The sequence below is a fragment of the Oryctolagus cuniculus genome, chromosome 6 (assembly GCF_964237555.1).
Source record: "Oryctolagus cuniculus chromosome 6, mOryCun1.1, whole genome shotgun sequence".
In the NCBI taxonomy this organism is placed as follows: Eukaryota; Metazoa; Chordata; class Mammalia; order Lagomorpha; family Leporidae; genus Oryctolagus; species Oryctolagus cuniculus.
In genome coordinates this window covers 28,933,129-28,951,856 of record NC_091437.1, presented here as the reverse complement: position 1 = coordinate 28,951,856, position 18,728 = coordinate 28,933,129, and the positions used below count along the sequence as shown (strand labels likewise).

Genomic DNA, 18,728 nt, shown 5'->3' with positions numbered 1-18,728 from the left:
ACTCACAGGAACCAAAGGAGCATCTTGGCTAGGAAGCCTGGAATCACCTAAACTGCACAGCGGCTCGTTCTTCTCACAGCTCCCCTGGCTGAGGAGCGTGTCCGCGTAGTTGGGCTGCGGGAAGATCACGTGGCTGCTCCGCGAGTCCGCCGTGAGGGACACCTCGTGGGAATAGGTCTGCAGGAAGGCCCGCACCCCGTCCACGCCCACAAAGTGCGAAGCCGGCACGCCCGCCAGCCCGCCACAGCCCGACGCCCGCAGCAGGCGAGAGCTGTGCCAGCGCCGCAGCCTGAGCGCCAGCAGCACGATGACGAAGGCCAGGAAGACGCAGGACACCGCGGCCACCGCCACCACCAGGTACAGCGTGAGGTCCGACTCGTCCGCACTGGCGGAAGGCTTGAGGCTGCCCAGGTCCGCCAGCACGTCGGGGATGCTGTCGGCCACGGCCACGGTGAGCGTGACGGTGGCCGAGAGCGGGGGCTGGCCGTGGTCCTGGACGGCCACCACGAGGCTCTGCTTGAGCGCGTCTCTGTCCAGCAGGCCGCGCGCCGTGCGCACCTCGCCCGTGTGCAGCCCCACGGCGAACAGCCCCGGCTCGCTGGCCTTGAGCAGGCGGTAGGACAGCCAGGCGTTCTGGCCCGAGTCTCTGTCCACTGCCACCACCTTGGTCACCAGGTATCCGGGCTCTGCTGCGCGGGGCGCCAGCTCCACGCCTGTGGAGCCGTCGGTGGGGAGGGCGGGGTACAGGATCTCGGGGGCGTTGTCATTCTGGTCCACCACAAACAGGGTCAGCGACACGTTGCTGCTGAGCGGCGGGTCCCCACTGTCACTCGCAGTGACTCTCAGTTGTAAGTCCCTGAACTGCTCATAGTCAAAAGAGCGCAGGGCATAGAGGACTCCAGTGTCAGAGTTGATGGAGACAAAGGAAGACAGAGGAGCCCCCTGGATGGTGTCCTCAGTGAGGGAGTAAGTAACTCTAGCATTCTCATCATTATCAGGGTCATGGGCAGTCACCGAGAAGATGGAGGTGCCTCTGGGGTTGTTCTCAGGGAGGTAGACTGAGTAGGCTGTTTGAGAGAAGGCAGGTGGATTGTCGTTGACGTCGGCTACCTTCAGTGAGACACGAATCTCAGTGGACAGGGGAGGGGTCCCTCTGTCTGTGGCAGTCACGGTGATGTTATACTCAGAGGCTTTTTCTCGGTCAAGAATTTGGGCTGTTGTCAATCTGTAATAATCCTCGACTGAATTTTCCAATTTAAAAGACAGATTGTCCTGGATGGAGCAAACAACTTGACCATTCTTCCCTGAATCTCGGTCATGAGCATTGAAAAGAAGGATTACTGTTCCCTGGGGAGCATCTTCCCTCACTGGGCTGAACAGAGATGTCACGGTCACTTCCGGTCTGTTGTCATTTACATCTTCCACCGAAATAAGTATTTTGGCTCTTGCTTTCAGTCCTCCACCATCTTCAGCCTGTATTTCCATTTCATAGAAGGAACATTCCTCATAATCCAGACTTCTTGCCGTCGATATTTCCCCAGTGGTTTCATTAAGCAGGAACAACGGAGATTGTTTCTCATTAATTTTCCGGAATTTATAGGCCACTTGTCCGTTGGCTCCCTCATCTGGGTCGCTGGCTCTAACCGTGAGCAGCCGGGTGCCCTGGGGCACATTCTCGGGGACTTGGACTCGGTAGGTGGGCTGCGCAAACACCGGGGCGTTATCGTTGGTGTCCAGCACCGTCACACGGATGTGCGCCGTGCTGGAGCGCCGAGGGTCGCCGCCATCCGAGGCGGTGAGGACCAGGTGGTGGACGGCCTCCTGCTCCCGGTCCAGGGCGCGCTCCAGCACCAGCTCGGGGTTTACAGCTCCATCATCACCGGTTTGCACGTCCAGGGAGAAGTGCTGATTGGGGCTGAGCTGGTAGCTCTGTAGGGAGTTCACGCCCACATCCGGGTCAACAGCTTCCGGGAGCGGATAGCGCGCTCCAGGAGCAGCGATTTCATTAATTTTTATTTCTAGATTCTCTGCCTCGAATTTTGGGGAATTGTCATTGATATCAGTTACTTCGATTTCTATGCCGTAAAGTTTTAACTTGTCTTCAATCAAAACTTTAAAGCTCACCAGGCACGGCGCGCTCTGAGCGCAGAGCTCCTCCCGGTCTATCCTGCCCGCCGTGACCAAGCCGCCGCTGCGCGCGCTCAGAGCGAAGAGCTGCGCCCTACCTCGGGACACGATGCGGACTCCGCGCTCCGCCAGCTCCCGCGGTTCCAGCCCCAGGTCCTTGGAGAGGTTGCCCACGACGTATCCCTTCTCTGTCTCTTCAGGCACCGAGTAGCGGATCTGAGTCGCCCTAGCCTCCCCCAGCATTCCCAGGAACGCGCACAGCAGGACCAGACTTCCGCGGTGCAGGCGCGTGCTTGGAGCTGCCATTGTGGCTTTGTTACGGAATTTCCTTAGAACGTTTTCCATGCTTGTTGACTCTTTAGGTTCTTTCTTACCTCCTGCGTAGTATGGTAATCTTTTCCCTCAGGAGAAAGCCGGAGAGCCCCTGCGTTGAGAGGGCGAGTTTCTTTGCAGCCCGGGAGGCAGTCCGTGGGCTCTGCGCAGCTTTGCGTAGTGGCGGAGCTGAATAGCCGGATGCACCGCTTACTGGGTTTTTCTTGGGGAACAGCGGCGCTCAGAGTCCTAAGCTGTTACTACATCCACTCACACATGCATCTCTTGATTCCAGATGGCTGATAAAGATAAGACTGCTCTATTCTAACTATGATTTTAGATTTTGCATTGTTTCTTGCATTCATATTTCAAAAGCAGTCACCCTTTTTGACGTCTGAGTTGTAAATGAAGTGAAAAGGAATTTTTGTAAGTATGAAATCAATTTTTTTTGCTTAATGTTAGATTATTCTTGGTAGAATTATAACATTTTTATATTTTTAAAATGTGCTTCACTTTTTTCTGTAAGTATCAAAGTTCTGAAATCCTTGTGATGTGAAATATTCTTTGGAAATATGTTGATACATTCATAATTTTCTTAACTTTATACCCATATTATATATTTATATTACATAATTGTAGCATATTAATATGTAGATGGATTCTTCACATTGAAGTTGTCTTGTGAAGTTAATTTATTTTGATGGCAAAAATGGGGAAAGGTTTTTAAAAATTTTATCCAATAAACTAATTTTAATTAGCCAAAACAGTAATTGATTTTATTACCTGAAATTGCTAAATTTTAACAGGATTAAGGTTTTAAAAATTCACATTTTTGTCATTGTTGAAACTGTTCTGCTACCTGTACATGTGGACACACATGAACACATGGAGCATGCATAGGTAATGGCATTTGGAAGATGCAGTTGAACGGTGAAAAGCAAGTATCTTATTCTGTCCTCTATCAAGAGCTCACACAACATTAACTTGATCTTCACTTCTTGTTTTAAGGGTTATGTACACTTATATCAAAATTTAAGAAAGAGAAGACTAACCATAGAATAAAGCATAAGTTCTAAAAAGTAAAAACCAAGTGGCACTCTAAGAAGTCTCTTTCAGTAGTTTGTAAGAGTCCATTTACTGAAATCACTTGCTAAGGTAAACCAAGCAAAAGACTCAGGTTATGTCATAGCAACACTGTATTCACAGGAGACTAGTGGTTTTTGCCTTGGAAGTGGAACAGCCTCCCTCCATCCCAAAGGAAGATGCATGAACATCTAGTCACTTATAACTAGGGCTCCACATGATAAGACAATGCCTTTCTGCGTTCTTCAAAGATTCTATGTCAAGCATCAGAGCAAAAAGAAACACAGGCAGTAGCACTTCCCTTTCTTTTAGCAAGTTTCTCCTTCTGGCAACTAGTTTAAAGGAAGAGGAGGAGTTTGCATGCAGGAAAACCCTAAGCAGCTTAAACACTGACTTGGCCAGGCGCATCCAGGGAGTCTCTGCCTCCCACTCTCTCACTCCACTCTTCCTTACACACACAGTGCACACGGTATTTTTTCATATAACTTTAGGGAATTCAAAGAATCCATGAATACATTAGGTAGGAGTAAGGAGCTCAACATGAGGAATAAAGACAAGGAAATACTGGAAACTACCAGTGAAATCAGTGAAGGAAGTACCTACCTGTTGGCAGTTTCCTTACATTTAAGTGAGAATTAAATGGTCCTCTTCTTTACTTACATATAATAAAATTTACATGTAAAGAATGAGAATCTGTAAATATGACTAGTTGGTTTTTTTTTTTTTTTTGACAGGCAGAGTGGACAGTGAGAGAGAGAGAGACAGAGAGAAAGGTCTTCCTTTGCCGTTGGTTCACCCTCCAATGGCCGCCGCGGCCAGCGCGCTGCGGCCGGCGCACCGCGCTGATCCGATGGCAGGAGCCAGGAGCCAGGTGCTTTTCCTGGTCTCCCATGGGGTGCAGGGCCCAAGCACCTGGGCCATCCTCCACTGCACTCCCTGGCCACAGCAGAGGGCTGGCCTGGAAGAGGGGCAACTGGGACAGAATCCGGCGCCCCGACCGGGACTAGAACCCGGTGTGCCGGTGCCGCTAGGCGGAGGATTAGCCTAGTGAGCCGCGGCCCCGGCCTATATGACTAGTTTTGAAAACACAGGCAAAAGCTGCCTAATCCTTTTGTGATAAAAACTAGGACACACTTTCATGACTTTGCAAATCTATAAAACTACCTCCAATTTATGTCGCATACCAACCACAATATACCACTCACTTGAAGAATACAAGTACAGCTTTCTTATAATATAACTTCCAAAAAGAAAACTCACTAGACCTGAGAATGTAATGTATTTGAATATAAATATAGAAAATTAGGTGGATGATGAAAAGGGGAAAACCCAGAAACGGAACTCACCGGTGAGAGAGTCTCAGGATGCGAGGCCGAGTCACAGGAATTACCCAGTGGAAACAAGGCCCCTGATGGATCACCGCAAAGGATGTCTTGTCCTGAACTCAACGGCTCATTACATGCTAGGAAATTAAACTCCGTCTTTCCTGTGTGGGCAACGCAGAGATTGTAGGAATAGGGCAGAGTCCCCTGGCTGTAGTCGGGGAGAACCACGGGTCCAGACTTGACGCACAGACCGGGCTGGAAGCAGCCCCAGGCGGCGGGGCTGGAGGAGTGTCGCAGGCGCAGGCCGATGGCCAGGATCACCGCCAGCAGGAAGAGCACAGAGATGGCCGCCAAGGCCACCACCAGGTAGAACTGCAGCTCGGCCTGCGCGTCAGACGGGCCGGGGTCGTCACTGAGGTCCGGCAGCGCCTCCTGCAGGCTGTCGGCGAAGACCAGGTGCAGCGTGGCGGTGGCCGAGAGCGGCGGCTGGCCACCGTCGCGCACCGCGACCAGCAGGCGCTGGCGCGCCGCGTCCCTGTCGCCCAAGGCGCGCGCCGTGCGCACCTCGCCCGTGCGCAGCCCCAGGCTGAAGAGCCCGGGCTCGCTGGCCTGCAGCACGTGGTAGGACAGCCAGGCGTTGTGCCCAGAGTCAGCGTCCACCGCCACCACCTTGGTGACCAGGTAGCCGGGCTCGGCGGCGCGCGGCACCGTGTCGAAGAGCGCCGAGCCGTCGGGCCCCAGCGCCGGGTACAGCACCCGCGGCGCGTTGTCGTTGCGGTCGCCCACCAGCACGCGCAGGCTCACGTTGGCGCGCAGCGCGGGCGAGCCCTGGTCGCGGGCCTGCAGCGTCAGCTCCAGGGCGCGCAGCTGCTCGTGGTCGAAGGCGCGCTGCGCGAACACCACGCCGCTGTGCGCGCTCACCGACACGTAGGACGACAGCGCGCGCGGCTCCAGGTCGCTGGCCACGATGGAGTAGGACACCTGGCCGTTGGGGCCCACGTCGGGGTCGGAGGCGCTGACCTGCGCGATGGAGGCTCCCGGGGGGTTGTTCTCGGGCACGTGGACCACGTAGGCGGCCTGGTGGAAAACCGGAGCGTTGTCGTTGACGTCTCCGATGCGCAGGGTGACGGTGGAGCTGGAGGAGAGGGGCGGCTGACCCCTGTCGGTGGCCGTGATGGTGACGTTGTACTCCGGGGTCTGCTCCCGGTCCAGGGTGCCATCTGTTACCAATTTATACGAATTTTTGGACGAAGGGATTATCTTAAAAGGGACATCACCTTCTAACCGGCAATTAACCTCCCCATTTTCCCCGGAATCTTGGTCATGTGTTTTGATCAAAGCAATTAGCGATCCCGGCACGGAGTCTTCCAGAATCATTTCAAGCACTGAATGGAATGTAACTTCTGGGCTGTTGTCATTTTCATCTTGAATTTTAATTTCCACTGTACATTGGGCAACCAGTCCTCCACCGTCTCTACCTTCCACCACTATGGAATACTCCTTGATGTCTTCGTAATCCAGTGCTCTTTGAGTAGTAATTTCCCCAGTTTGTGGATTCAGATAGAAGACTTGCCCAGGTCTGACGAGGGAATAGGTAATTTCTGAATTGATGCCCGCATCCCGGTCGGTGGCTGACACCCTCAGCACAGCGGTGCCCGGGGGCAAGTTTTCCCGAAGGCCGACTCTGTACACGTCCTGCGTGAACACAGGGGGATTATCGTTGGCATCCGTGACCTGGATCCGGAGCTCAGTGGTACCGCTGAGGGGTGGATCTCCGCCGTCCAAGGCAGTCAGGATCAAGCGATGATAACTTTGTTGTTCCCGATCTAAGGTTTTCTCCAGTACCAGTTCTGGGTATTTGCTACCATCTTCTTTCTCCTTGTTTATTAATGAAAAACTAGGGCTAGGCGAGAGTTTATACTTCTGTAGAGAGTTTAAGCCAATGTCTGCATCTTCCGCTACATCTAAAATAAATCGCGTGCCTGGTTGTGCTGACTCACTTATTTGCAGCTCAAAGGAATTTTGGGTGAATTTGGGCGCGTGGTCATTAACATCCTCGATCTCCACGCTCACGTGGTAAAAGTTCAGTGGGTTTTCAGCAACGACCTCAGATTCCAGCGCACAGGCGGGCTTCCTCCCGCAGATCTGCTCCCTGTCCAGCCTGCCGCTCACCACCAGCTCCCCGCTCTCCGCGCTCACGCTGAAGTAAGGCTTGTCGGAGCTGATGCGCAGTTTCCGAGCCGGCACCTCCTGGACACTGACCTCCAGGTCCTTGGCGAGGTTCCCCACTACCGAGCCCTCGGGCAGTTCCTCGCGGATCCTGTAGCGGATCTGCTCCGCGAGCGCCGAGCAGAACAAAGGCAGCAGCCAGGCAAAGAGCAGCGGCCGCCGGTGCGCGCGGCCCCCCGCCCTGGCGCCGCTCCCCATCCCTCCGCGCCCCTCGGCTCGCTCACCAGCCTGCGGACGCCGGGACTACCAATAACCTCTGGAGAGCGGGTATGCGGAGCTCCGAACGGACCTGACTTCCGGGTGACGGTCGGGGACTCCTGTTTTTCGGAACGGGAAGGCGTACAGAGGCTCTCGCCGGCGAGTCTGCTGTAGGGCTGCCCGGGAGAGCCCGGAGCGGCTGCGCGAGGAGATCGCGAGCGCCCAGCGCTCCACTTTGGCCAACAGCGGCGCCCAGAGTCCACACGAGGAAACTGCAGCCTCTGCTGCTTCGGTTTATCCAGAGCAGTAACTAAACAAGCAGTGTTTTTACGTTCATGTATTTAATAACACATCATCTAGCCCTTCTTAAATCATATACTTTATTGTTTTCAAATGCTTAGAAATTTTACTTTGCTTTTTTATGCAAACCTATAGATATCGCTTAATTGCTTCATCATTCTAGAAACATACACTGAGCTCTTCTCTAGAGTTAAGTTTTGCCCTTGCACTAAAATAATGAAGAGTAGATCTTGTTCTTAGAGACTCCACTATCAACTGATTTCACAAATCCATTTCTCTTTGGTAGCTGTTATGTGTTCCAAGAATTTCTGTCCATCTGTTGTTGATCCCTGTAATTCTCCCTCGGTATATCCAGGTCATTAATAGTTTCCTATCACATTTATTGGGTAGCATCAATACTTTTGACAATTATTTTGTAACATTGTGCCATTTTCTACCACCTGCTAAACATCTCTCTCCCTAATACCAACACCTGCTTTATAAAAGTAATTCTCCTTTACGATTTGACTCCTTCAGGGAATACTCATTCTAGATAGGATATATTCACTGTAAGATTTAGCCAAGAGATGAGATACTCTTCCAAGTCCCTCTTCTTCATGTGTCAGAGTTACTTGGCTTATATCTTTCCATTTATTCTCTATAAATCCATCCTTAAAAGTTACTAGAGGAATGCTTATCTATTCTACACTACAAAGCCACAAGCAGTGTTTCAGTATACTGCATCATTTCCCCATCTACACTCCCACATCATATTGCAGTAATGACTTTGAAATTGGAGAATGAGCTCATGACATGTATAGTTACACAAAATTGTGGCTTATCATGACATCTTGCCCAACTTTCTACTCCATTTGTTAAATTTAAAGGAAAATTAGATAACATTTTTAGGGAAAGTAAGAATTTTCTTTTATACCAGGACAATTTTGTTCACACTTTAAAAAAAAGATTTATTTGAAAATCAGAGTTACACACAAAGAGAGGGAGAGGCAGAGAGAGAAAGAGAAAGAGAGAGAGAGAGAGAGGTCTTCCATCTGCTGGTTCACTCCTCAATTGGCTGCAACAGCCAGAGCTGTACTGATCCAAAGCCAGGAGCCAGGAGCAGCTTTTGGGTCTCCCATTCGGGTGCAGAGGCCCAAGGACATGGGCCATCTTCTGCTGCTTTCCCAGGCCATGGCAGAGAGCTGGATCAGCAGTGGGGCAGCTGGGACTCAAATCAGTGCCCATGTGGGATGTCAGCACTTCAGGCAAGGGCTTTACCCATTATGCCACTGTGCGGCCCCTGTTCACACTTTTAAAGCTGTAAAATGTGACTAATGTAATTGTCCCTCACATGACTGTGCACCCAAATACTACAGAGAGTGAACTCTCACCCTTCTGTATATGCAACATAGGATGGAACACTGTGTAATTCTTGGGAAATATCCTTTTCATTAATAATAAATGACTTGGGTTATGGTGCTGTGGCATAGCAGGTAAAGCCGCTGCCTGCAGTGCCAGCGTCCCATATGGGCACCGAGTCCTGGCTGCTCCACTTTCTATCCAGCTCTCTGTTAAGCCTGGGAAAGCAGTAGAAGATGGCCCCAGTGCTTGAGACCCTGCACCCATGTAGGAGACCCAGAAGAAGCTCCTGGCTCTCAGCCTTGGGTCAGCCCAGCTCTGGCTGTTGTGGCCATTTGAGGGAGTGAAGTAACAGATTATAAGACTTCTCTCTGCCTCTGGCCGTCTGTAACTCTGCCTTTCAAATAAATAAAAAAAATCTTTCTTTAAAAAATGAATTATCATGGCTTCCACTTTAACCTGATAACAATCAAATCAGAGGTGTTGGTGAGAGCTGTGGCCCAGTGAGTTAAGCTGCTGCTTGGGATATTCCCATCCCATATCTGGGTGCCCTTGGAATCAGGAGTTCCTCTGCTTCTCATCCAGCTTCCTGCTAATGCACCAGGTAAGGCGGTGGATGACGACTCAAGACTTTGAGATCCCTGCCACTCATATAAGGAGACCCAATGGAGTTTCAGGGTTCCTGACTTCAACTGGCCTAGCCCTGGCTGTTGCAGACATTTGCAGGGTTTATCAGCACATGGGAAATTTCTCTGTCTCTCTGTCTCTGTCTCTCTTTCTGTCCCCTCCCCTTTCAAATGAAGAAGAATAAACATTTTTTAAAATGGAAATTTGGGTACAAGAATTTTGTTCTTTTTAAAAAATATTTTAGGTCACTGCTGTGGTGTGGTGGGCTAAGCCTCCTCGCATGGCAACAGCATCCCATATGGGCGCTGATCACCCAGCTCTCTGCTATGGCCTAGGAAAACACTCACGTGGGAGACCCAGAAGAAACTCCTGGGTCCTGGTTTCAGATGGACTCACTCCAACCATTGAGGCCATTTGGGGAGTGAACCAGCAGATGGACGACCTCTCTCTCTCTCTCTCTGTCTCTCAAGTAAATAAATAAAATCTTTAAGAAACATTTTAATTCTATTTGAAAGGCAGAGACAGATTTCCATCCACTGGGTCAAAATATATCCTATATTTTACAAAAGTTGCTTTCAACAGTTCAAAATGACATTTTATTTCCACATCTGATTTGTTGCATTTTGTTTGAAGTGGGGAGGAATGGCCATTCTGGGCTTTAGATTCTATGTTTCCATCGATACAGGCCCAGGTGACCACTGTCACTCACATTTAACATTTAAAGACCAGTCTCACCCCCACCATGATCATTTGCCTACGTTTTGAAAGATGGCAGAAAGTAGTAAAGTTTAGATGGGCAGTGATAGAGAGGCAGAGCCCAGAAAAGAGGTGTGAAAGTGAAGGAATCTTCAAGAGTCTAGTTACATCTTCAAACCCTAACCATAATAATAAAGTTGTGAGATGTGCTTTACTGAGTTAACACAAGAATGTAGTGGTTACAAGGGCTTTTCTGCAGTTCTAACAGCGCTCGCGCGCACACTCACACACACACACACACACACACACACCCCAAACTTTCCACATATAGGTGGGTAACTCCTAAATGAATGGGTCATGATAGAAGTAAATAGAGGGAGGCTTCAAAAGGTTGAAAAATATTGTCCAAGCCTTTTGAAAGCAAATGAAGCAACAACCAGTGTCTATTAGAGTTCAATTTCACAGTATTACACTAAAATAGACTAAGAACCCTGAGTGGTATGCCTTAAACATTATTTTCAGGTATCACCTAAATGTATCAAAACACACAAATTCCTAGCATAAGATTTTCCTGCAAGATAAACAAAACACCGAACTCACCTGAGCACAAGCATCTTTGTCTTTATATTCATGAAAATCTACAGATGTTAACAGAGAAGCGTTTTTCTCACAGCTCTCCTGGCTGATGCTGAGGAGCGTGTCTGCGTAGTTGGGCTGCGGGAAGATAATATGGCTCTTCCTTGAATCTGCAGTAAGGGACACCTCGTGGGAATAGGTCTGCAGGAAGGTACGCACCCCGTCCACGCCCACAAAGTGCGAGGCAGGCACGCCCACCAGCCCGCCACAGCCCGACGCCCGCAGCAGGCGAGAGCTGTGCCAGCGCCGCAGCCTGAGCGCCAGCAGCACGATGACGAAGGCCAGGAAGACGCAGGACACCGCGGCCACCGCCACCACCAGGTACAGCGTGAGGTCCGACTCGTCCGCACTGGCGGAAGGCTTGAGGCTGCCCAGGTCCGCCAGCACGTCGGGGATGCTGTCGGCCACGGCCACGGTGAGCGTGACGGTGGCCGAGAGCGGGGGCTGGCCGTGGTCCTGGACGGCCACCACGAGGCTCTGCTTGAGCGCGTCTCTGTCCAGCAGGCCGCGCGCAGTGCGCACCTCGCCCGTGTGCAGCCCCACGGAGAACAGCCCCGGCTCGCTGGCCTTGAGCAGGCGGTAGGACAGCCAGGCGTTCTGGCCCGAGTCTCTGTCCACTGCCACCACCTTGGTCACCAGGTATCCGGGCTCTGCTGCGCGGGGCGCCAGCTCCACGCCTGTGGAGCCGTCGGTGGGGAGGGCGGGGTACAGGATCTCGGGGGCGTGGTCGTTCTGGTCCACCACGAACAGGGTCAGTGACACGTTGCTGCTGAGCGGCGGGTCCCCGCTGTCGCTGGCTGTAACTGTTAACTGTAAGTCTCGTATCTGCTCATAGTCAAAAGGCTGCAGCGCATAAAGGACCCCAGTGTCAGAGTTGATGGAGACATAGGAAGACAGGGGCACTTCGGAGATGCTATCTTCCACCACAGAGTAAGTGATCTGTGCATTTTCCTGGCTATCAGGGTCTTGCGCAGTCAGCGAGAAGATGGAGGCGCCTCTGGGGTTGTTCTCTGGGACATAGGCTGAGTAAGAGGCATGAGGGAAAGTGGGTGGGTTGTCGTTGGTGTCGGCCACTATCAGGGTGATGTGGGTGTCGGTGGACAGAGGCGGGTTTCCTAGATCTGAGGCTGTCACTGTGAGATTGTAGATAGAAACTTTTTCTCGATCCAAATATTTCCATGTCACCAATCTGTAATAATTATCTACTGACTTTTCTAATTTAAAAGGTAAATCATCACGTATATAGCAAACAACTTGACCATTCTTCCCTGAATCTCGGTCATACACGTTCAAGAAAGCAATTACTGTCCCTGGAGGAGAACTTTCCAACACTGGGCTAAACAGAGATGTTATGGTCACTTCCGGTCTGTTGTCATTTACATCTTCCACCGAAATCAGCACTTTGGTCCTCCCCAGGAGTGCCCCCCCATCTTCAGCCTGTATTTCCATTTCATAGAAGGAACATTCCTCATAATCCAGACTTCTTGCCGTCGATATTTCCCCAGTGGTTTCATTAAGCAGGAATAACGGAGATTGTTTCTCATTAATTTTCCGGAATTTATAGGCCACTTGTCCGTTGGCTCCCTCATCCGGGTCGCTCGCCCTAACCGTGAGCAGCCGGGTGCCCTGGGGCACATTCTCAGGGACTTGGACTCGGTAGGTGGGCTGCGCAAACACCGGGGCGTTATCGTTGGTGTCCAGCACCGTCACACGGATGTGCGCCGTGCTGGAGCGCCGAGGGTCGCCGCCATCCGAGGCGGTGAGGACCAGGTGGTGGACAGCCTCCTGCTCCCGGTCCAGGGCGCGCTCCAGCACCAGCTCGGGGTTTACAGCTCCATCATCACCGGTTTGCATGTCCAGGGAGAAGTGCTGATTGGGGCTGAGCTGGTAGCTCTGTAGGGAGTTCACGCCCACATCCGGGTCAACAGCTTCCGGGAGTGGATAGCGCGCTCCAGGAGCAGCCATTTCATTAAATTTTACTTCCAGATTTTCAACCTGGAATTTTGGATTATTATCGTTAATATCAGTAATTTCTATTTCTACCCCAAAGAGTTTTCCTCTATCCTCCACTAGGATGTTAATATTTACAAGGCACGGTGCGCTCTGAGCGCAGAGCTCCTCCCGGTCTATCCTGCCCGCTGTGACCAAGCCGCCGCTGCGCGCGTTCAGAGCGAAGAGCTGCGCCCTACCTCGGGAGACGATGCGGACTCCGTGCTTCGATAGCTCCCGCGGTTCCAGCCCCAGATCCTTGGAGACGTTTCCCACGAAGAAGCCTTTGTCTGTCTCCTCTGGCACGGAGTAGCGAAGCTGTCCTGTCCCGCTCTCCCACAGCGTCCCCAGCAGCGCGCACAGCAGGACCAGCTTGCGTTGTCCTCCGCGATCCTCCCAAGCGGCCATTGTTCTTCAGCTGCAGAAGTCTAGCAGAATCTTGGCTGGGAGTCTATGTCTTGTTTACCTTTGTGCTGCAGCCTTGGAGATCATAATCTTAGGGAACGCTGAAGCGCCCCCAAATTAAGCAGTGAGTTACGCTGCAGCCCAGGAGCTGGCTGTGGGGTTGTCCTGGTCTCTGTGTGGTCTGAGCCCGCGAGTATGCGGTGGAGTCTCGGTTGCATTCTTTCCCAGTAGGTGAACAGCGGCGCTTAGAGTCCTAAGCAGTTACTGCACTTAGATACACATGGATACCTAACACTACAGCTAGATAGCTGAGGAAAACGCCACTCGTTTTTTATTGTTTTGTTTGGGAATACTTAAGTTGTCCCCAAGCTCATATTTAAAAAAAAATTAACAAGGAGTGTTCTATGAAGTGAAGGGAAGGCTTTATGAAGTATTATGGAAGGATCAAATTTTTTGGGGGGTTAGCATCATATTAAACTGTATTTCTGTAATACATTAGCTCCTCTAAGAATAAATATGAGGTTTACTTCCCATGTGTACTAAACTTGAATGTAAATATCTTTCATACTAGTTACCAAATAAGGAAGAACTCTAGTTTTTACTGGAAATGAATTCATTTTTATACTAAAATAGTTATTGAAGATGATAGGTTTAGTTTTATTTGGTTTAAATTAATCACCATAGTAACTTTTTACAGATTTACTGATTTAAAGTTTCTTTCTAAATGCCACTCAATTAAGCATTGATAAAGTTTTTGAATTAAAATTGTGAAAATTTAATGGGAGATATACTCTTGCAATTCAATTTACTCAGAGATCATATTGTGCTGTCAGTTTAAATTATTTATATTTTTCATCTGAATAGGAAATACTTGAAGAAACCACTAATAGCCAGAGGAAATAATCTCTCCTCCTTCCCAGTAGAGAGAGCTGACTACATTTTAAAGCAGATCTGGGAGCTGGCATTGTGGCACAGTGAGCTGAGCTGCCACCTGTGATGCTGGCGTCCTGTATCAAAGCACCAGTTCCAGTCCCAGCTGCTCCACTTCTGATCCAGCTTCCTGCTGATATGCCTAGGAAGGCAAAGGAGGATGGCCCATGTGCTTGGGTCCCTGCCACCCATGAGGGAGACCAGGATGGAGACCAGGCCTCTGGCTTCAGCCTGGACCAGCCCCAGACATGATCCTTTGGGGAGGGAACCAGAGGATGGAAGATCTATTTCTCTCTCTCTCTCTCTCTCTCTCTCTCTCTTGCCTTTCAAATAAAATAAATAAGTATTAAGCAGATTTAATTTTTTAAGTTATACACATAATATGGTTAATGGGATCTTCATTAACACTTTGATTAAAAAATCACAAAAAGTATGGAATGCACAACTGCACAATTACGGATAAGAAGTCAGGCATAAGTTCCACCACGAAGTCTCTTCCCTTCAGTAGTTTGTAGACTGGCCAGCAGATGTAAGGTAGCATCAACAGCTAAGCGATACCAAATGGCTGATATGATGTACTAAGTATAACCTTTGCATGCACATCAGATTGGCAACTCTGCCTAAAAACCTGAAAGATTCAAGACTGAATTTCTCACTTAGGGAAAGCAGAGTGATTAAGGGATTTCTAGCTGTTAGTTCAGGGCTGCCAAAAAATGCAGTTAAAATTATGCTCTAGGAATACGTGAGAGCTACAAGAGATGTAGCACACTATTTGAGTTCAATTTGGATTAATTCTGAAAAACCAAGTTCAAGTAAGGAGAACCTGCTTGTGAGCTTCTGATGAGCATTGTAGGCCTTCTGCTACATAAATCTCTCTCTCTCTCTCTCTCTCTCTCTCTCTCTCACACACACACACAGAGTATATTGCACACAATTATGAGACCTATGGACATAAAACCCAATTGAGATAATTATTCTAAAAGCTTTTGCAACAAACGGGAAATTAACATGCCATAAATAGCAGAGTAGTATGAAAACATACCAGTCATATTAGTTAAGAAAATATCTAATTTCATCTGGAAGGATTTGTTTAAATGACTTTAAAGGATAATTCAAATGACTACTTCATTTTATATTTATGATATGTCCAAGCTAAAAAAGGTATTCATCAGTGCCCACTGTGTGTGGATAAAACTACAGAGCTTTCTTTGCAAGACCCAGTATAAGCCACATGCTAGCCCCTTTTCCATTCCTCTTTCCAAGAACAGCCTGACCACGTTTGCACTGAATGCAATTTTCTTATCTCACGAGATCTGAAACTACATTATTTCATGTGCAGATGGAGAAGGGTAGTGGACAAGAAGTATGTTATCCTTAAAGGAAACTTACCTGATGCGAGGCCGAGTCACAGGAATTACCCAGTGGAAACAAGGCCCCTGATGGATCACCGCAAAGGATGTCTTGTCCTGAACTCAACGGCTCATTACATGCTAGGAAATTAAACTCCGTCTTTCCCGTGTGGGCAACGCAGAGATTGTAGGAATAGGGCAGAGTCCCCTGGCTGTAGTCGGGGAGAACCACGGGTCCAGACTTGACGCACAGACCGGGCTGGAAGCAGCCCCAGGCGGCGGGGCTGGACGAGTGTCGCAGGCGCAGGCCGATGGCCAGGATCACCGCCAGCAGGAAGAGCACAGAGATGGCCGCCAAGGCCACCACCAGGTAGAACTGCAGCTCGGCCTGCGCGTCAGACGGGCCGGGGTCGTCACTGAGGTCCGGCAGCGCCTCCTGCAGGCTGTCGGCGAAGACCAGGTGCAGCGTGGCGGTGGCCGAGAGCGGCGGCTGGCCACCGTCGCGCACCGCGACCAGCAGGCGCTGGCGCGCCGCGTCCCTGTCGCCCAAGGCGCGCGCCGTGCGCACCTCGCCCGTGCGCAGCCCCAGGCTGAAGAGCCCGGGCTCGCTGGCCTGCAGCACGTGGTAGGACAGCCAGGCGTTGTGCCCAGAGTCGGCGTCCACCGCCACCACCTTGGTGACCAGGTAGCCGGGCTCGGCGGCGCGCGGCACCGTGTCGAAGAGCGCCGAGCCGTCGGGCCCCAGCGCCGGGTACAGCACCCGCGGCGCGTTGTCGTTGCGGTCGCCCACCAGCACGCGCAGGCTCACGTTGGCGCGCAGCGCGGGCGAGCCCTGGTCGCGGGCCTGCAGCGTCAGCTCCAGGGCGCGCAGCTGCTCGTGGTCGAAGGCGCGCTGCGCGAACACCACGCCGCTGTGCGCGCTCACCGACACGTAGGACGACAGCGCGCGCGGCTCCAGGTCGCTGGCCACGATGGAGTAGGACACCTGGCCGTTGGGGCCCACGTCCGGGTCGGAGGCGCTGACCTGCGCGATGGAGGCTCCCGGGGGGTTGTTCTCGGGGACGTGGACCACGTAGGCGGCCTGGTGGAAAACCGGAGCGTTGTCGTTGACATCTCCGATGCACAGGGTGACGGTGGAGCTGGAGGAGAGGGGCGGTTGGCCCCTGTCGGTGGCGATGATGGTGACGTTGTACTCCGGGGTCTGCTCCCGGTCCAGGGTTCTGTCTGTTACCAATTTATACGAATTTTTGGACGAAGGGATTATCTTAAAAGGGACATCACCTTCTAATTTACAAGTAACTTCTCCGTTGGGTCCTGAATCCTTGTCCCGGATTTTTAGCAAAGCAATGTGTGTTCCCAGCTCAGTGTCTTCCATGATTAGGTCGCGTAGAGACTGGAATGTCACTTCTGGGACGTTGTCATTTTCATCCAGGACTTCTATCTCCACTGTGCACTGCGCAATCATTCCACCACCGTCCCTTGCTTCCAAAACAATGGAATATTCTTTGACGTCTTCAAAATCTAAGGGACGCAGAGTACTAATTTCCCCGGTGTTAGAATTCAGTTCAAACGGAGTGATCTGGCCTGCTTCGCTGAAAGAGAAGGTGATCTCCGCATTGACACCCTCGTCCAGGTCAGTGGCAGTCACCCGAAGAACGGAGCTTCCAGGGGACACCTTTTCGGAAACGCCCACCCTGTATACGTCCTGGCTGAACACTGGAGGGTTATCATTGGCATCGGTCACTAGCACGTGTATCTGTGCTGTGCTGCTGAGGGGTGGATCCCCCGAATCCAAGGCCTTCAAGGTCAAATGGTGAGATTTCTGTTTTTCCCTGTCTAAAGGTGTCTTCAATACCATCTCAGGGTATTTACTACCATCGGATTTCTCTTTATTTACAAGTGAGAAGTGATCATTGGCACTGAGCTGGTAATTCTGCAGAGAATTTTTACCAATATCCGCATCAAGAGCAGATCCTAAGATAAATCGTGCCCCCGGCTTTGTGGACTCACTTATTTGCAGCTCAAAGGAATTTTGGGTGAATTTGGGCGCGTGGTCATTAACATCCTCGATCTCCACACTCACGTGGTAAAAGTTCAGTGGGTTTTCAGCAACGACCTCAAATTCCAGCGCACAGGCGGGCTTCCTCCCGCAGATCTGCTCCCTGTCCAGCCTGCCGCTCACCACCAGCTCCCCGCTCTCCGCGCTCACGCTGAAGTAAGGCTTGTCGGAGCTGATGCGCAGTTTCCGAGCCGGCACCTCCTGGACACTGACCTCCAGGTCCTTGGCGAGGTTCCCCACTACCGAGCCCTCGGGCAGTTCCTCGCGGATCCTGTAGCGGATCTGCTCCGCGAGCGCCGAGCAGAACAAAGGCAGCAGCCAGGCAAAGAGCAGCGGCCGCCGGTGCGCGCGGCCCCCCGCCCTGGCGCCGCTCCCCATCCCTCCGCGCCCCTCGGCTCGCTCACCAGCCTGCGGACGCCGGGACTACCAATAACCTCTGGAGAGCGGGTATGCGGAGCTCCGAACGGACCTGACTTCCGGGTGACGGTCGGGGACTCCTGTTTTTCGGAACGGGAAGGCGTACAGAGGCTCTCGCCGGCGAGTCTGCTGTAGGGCTGCCCGGGAGAGCCCGGAGCGGCTGCGCGAGGAGATCGCGAGCGCCCAGCGCTCCACTTTGGCCAACAGCGGCGCCCAGAGTCCACACGAGGAAACTGCAGCCTCTGCTGCTTCGGTTTATCCTGAGCAGTACTTTAAATTGTGTCCATAAGTGAACGAATTAAGTCGACTTGGATATTTGTTTCATGTTTAAAGTAATACTATTAGAAAGGCCTCCACCCCAAGTTTCCGGGTTTTTAGAGAAATCACGTAGATCTGATAGGTAAATATATATCTCTTGACAATCATTGCAACCTTCAAATTTGCACCACTAGTAAAAAGATGACTGTACCGCTGACTTGACCTAGACCGGCTAGGTCACAATGCATTTTCATCCTTGTTTATTTCTGCAGTGGATAAACGCTAACTTTCTTGTCCCCATCAGCTTCCTTCTTTTTTTTCTAGATACCTGCAAGCTGACTCATTTCAGTTCTTTCCCTAGAACATCAACAACATTGACATTCATCTTGAAGAAAGTGCTATTTATGCTTATCTCCAAACACATCTTTTTTTCCAAAATAGATCCAGAAA

The 18,728-nt window shown here is 51.0% G+C and overlaps 1 protein-coding gene across 12 annotated transcripts in view; it reads right to left on the bottom strand.

Moving 5' to 3' along the window:
• LOC100353508 (protocadherin gamma-C4) overlaps nt 1–18,728 on the bottom strand; it is a 191,400-nt gene that overhangs the window by 105,358 nt on the left and 67,314 nt on the right. The window contains exons 1-2 of one of the 12 annotated variants that reach the window (XM_070076239.1): nt 13,061–13,191; nt 10,836–12,866 (exon numbers count right to left, since the gene is read on the bottom strand). The exons of 9 other annotated variants lie outside the window; for them this stretch is intronic. In XM_070076239.1, the coding sequence (XP_069932340.1) occupies nt 10,836–12,836 (2,001 nt within the window). In that variant the 5' untranslated portion in view covers nt 12,837–12,866; nt 13,061–13,191. Of the gene's footprint in view, nt 1–6; nt 4,842–10,835; nt 15,577–18,728 lie in introns of those variants that run through there. 2 more of the 12 variants (XM_070076228.1, XM_051844318.2) reach the window with 2 other exon arrangements.